Source organism: Myotis lucifugus, unplaced genomic scaffold (genome assembly GCF_000147115.1).
Source record: "Myotis lucifugus unplaced genomic scaffold, Myoluc2.0 scaffold_123, whole genome shotgun sequence".
Taxonomy (NCBI): Eukaryota; Metazoa; Chordata; class Mammalia; order Chiroptera; family Vespertilionidae; genus Myotis; species Myotis lucifugus.
In genome coordinates, this window is record NW_005871171.1 from 1,371,968 (window position 1) to 1,374,256 (window position 2,289).

At 41.5% G+C, this 2,289-nt stretch overlaps 1 protein-coding gene across 2 annotated transcripts in view; it reads right to left on the minus strand.

The window, feature by feature from the left end:
* The window catches only part of EOGT (EGF domain specific O-linked N-acetylglucosamine transferase), a 45,921-nt gene that overhangs the window by 36,094 nt on the left and 7,538 nt on the right, over nucleotides 1-2,289 (minus strand). For both annotated transcript variants that reach the window (XM_023758113.1, XM_023758114.1), the window contains exon 5: nucleotides 2,022-2,126. In XM_023758113.1, coding sequence (XP_023613881.1) covers nucleotides 2,022-2,126 — 105 coding nt within the window. The remainder of the gene's footprint in view (nucleotides 1-2,021; nucleotides 2,127-2,289) is intronic.

A 2,289-nucleotide genomic window follows, 5' to 3' on the forward strand; every position in this document is an offset into this window, starting at 1 on the left:
GGGAGATGAAAAGAGAACCAAAACGGTCCTTTTTTTTTATTTTTTATTCTGGGATTTATTTACCTTCTATGGCTGTCACTGGAGCTGAGAGCGGCTGCTGATCTGGGTTTGTTTGGCTTCTATAATTGAAACACTGTTTCAGCTCCAGCTCTGAGGCTTGTTTAGCTTCTATAATTGCAACATAGTTGCTTAGAGTGCAGCTCAGAGCTGGGCGGCGGCAGGCAGGGAACCTTGGCTTCCTCCTTCACTGGAGCAAGCAAGCCTCCTGTTCGCTTCAGCTGCCTGGCTGCCGGCCGCCATCTTGGTTGGCAGTTAATTTGCATATCTCGCTGATTAGCCAATGGGAAGGGTAGCGAAGTTACGGTTAATTACCATGTTTCTCTATTATTAGATAGGATTATATTAGGTCTTCACCCCCATTTCTGGCACAGAGCTCCTAAAACCCTTAGGATTGCTGAGGTCATGAGAATCATAAAGGTGTCTTTCGTTGTGTTAGCGGGTTAGCTTTTGGCTCACCCTTAAAGTTGGGAGCTGGTTTCCAGAAGAACCAGCCATGTGATGAGAGGTTTGGAATGTTCAGTCCCACCTGCTGACCTCTGGGAAAGGAAGACAGGCTAGAGGCTGAACCCATCAGTGGCCAGTGATTTCATCAGCAATGCCTACCAATGAAGCCTCCATAGAAAACGAAACAGAGAGCTTCCGGGTTGGGGAATGCTTGGAGATTTGGAGACTGGTGTGCCTGGAGATGACACGGAAGCCCGGCGCCCCTTCCCCACACGTGCCCTGCGCATCTCGTACATTCTGGTGTTCCTGAGCCACATGCTTTCAACATAAACCACTTAATAACTACAATGTTCTTCAAAGCTCTGCCAAACTAAACCCAACCTATAGTCAGAGGACACGTGACAACCTGGCCTTGAGGGACTGAACACTTAACCTTGGGACATAGCATCAGAATTGAGTTGAAAGGCAGGACCCCCGGGTGGTTCTGGAGAATTGCGTGGTGGTGGGGAAACGGCCCATGCACACCGGAACCAGGTGCCCGGGACCTCCAGCCGTAAAGAGGTGGCGAGAGCATCTCTCTGGGATGCTGGAACAGGTCTGCCCCCTGAAACTTCAGAAATATGCATCCCAAAAAATGAAAGTATGTAAGCAAATACTTAAATCCAAATATGTTCATTATTAATATTGAACCAGTGTCCATTTCCTGGTTTTGGTCATTGTGCTATGGTTATGTAAGATGTCACCATTTGAGGAAGCCAGGATAAGGCTACAATGGGAACTCCTTGTATCTTTAAACTTCTATGAGTCTAAAAGTATTTTAAAATTAAAAAAAATTTTAAATTACCCTAATTCCTTCATTTCTAGAGATGGCAACTTTCTTAGTAAACACAGAACTAGTTTAATTTTAAAAATGTTTTAAATCAAAATGTATTCCCCAATTTATATAAAGTTCAAAAAGCTGATCAATGGTGTTGAAAGTCAGGATAGCGTTTATCTTTGGAGAGCAGGACGGGGGTTGGGACTGGGAGAGAGTCGGGTGCTGGTGATGATCTATTTTTTTTAATTTATCTTTATTGTTGAAAGTATTACAGATGTCCCCTGATGATGGTCTATTTCTGACTTGGGTCAGAGTCACACAGGTAGGTTCACTCGTTCATAATCCAAACTATATACTTTTCTCTATGCTTGTTACAGACTTCAATAAATTGTGTTTCTTTTTTAAATGTATTCCCCAAAACACAGAAATTACGAGTTAATAAAAATTCATTATTTTTAACTCATTTTTTTCTTTCATTAGCAAAAAGTATGTACTATATCATACTTCCTAATATTTTATAAACATATTTAATTCAGTTATAACTGGTGGATTTGCTCTGTAGCCATCAATTCCTGAAAGCTCATGCCAAATTATTCACAAATGAAGTAAAACTTTCCCTTTGGGATTCCCTACCAAAATCTGCAAGTTCCAGAAATAAAGGCAAATATATTACAAACACAATAAAAAAAAAAAATCTCACCAAGACTGCAGGGGGCTTTTGCGCTGACCTTCAGACATCAATGTATGCACATCAAGCTTACAGTGTCCTCCAATTTCACCAGTCTGGAAAACATCCTCCTGAAACCTGGTCGATAACAAAAATTAAATTACGTTGGAAAATTTTTTCAGGACTCAAGCACATGAGCTGTCACCAAAGTGGTTTACCAAAAATCAGTTTTTCATCAGAATTGAACTCTTTATAATAGAACTAGAGGCCCGGTGCACAAAAATTTGTGCACTCAGGGGGG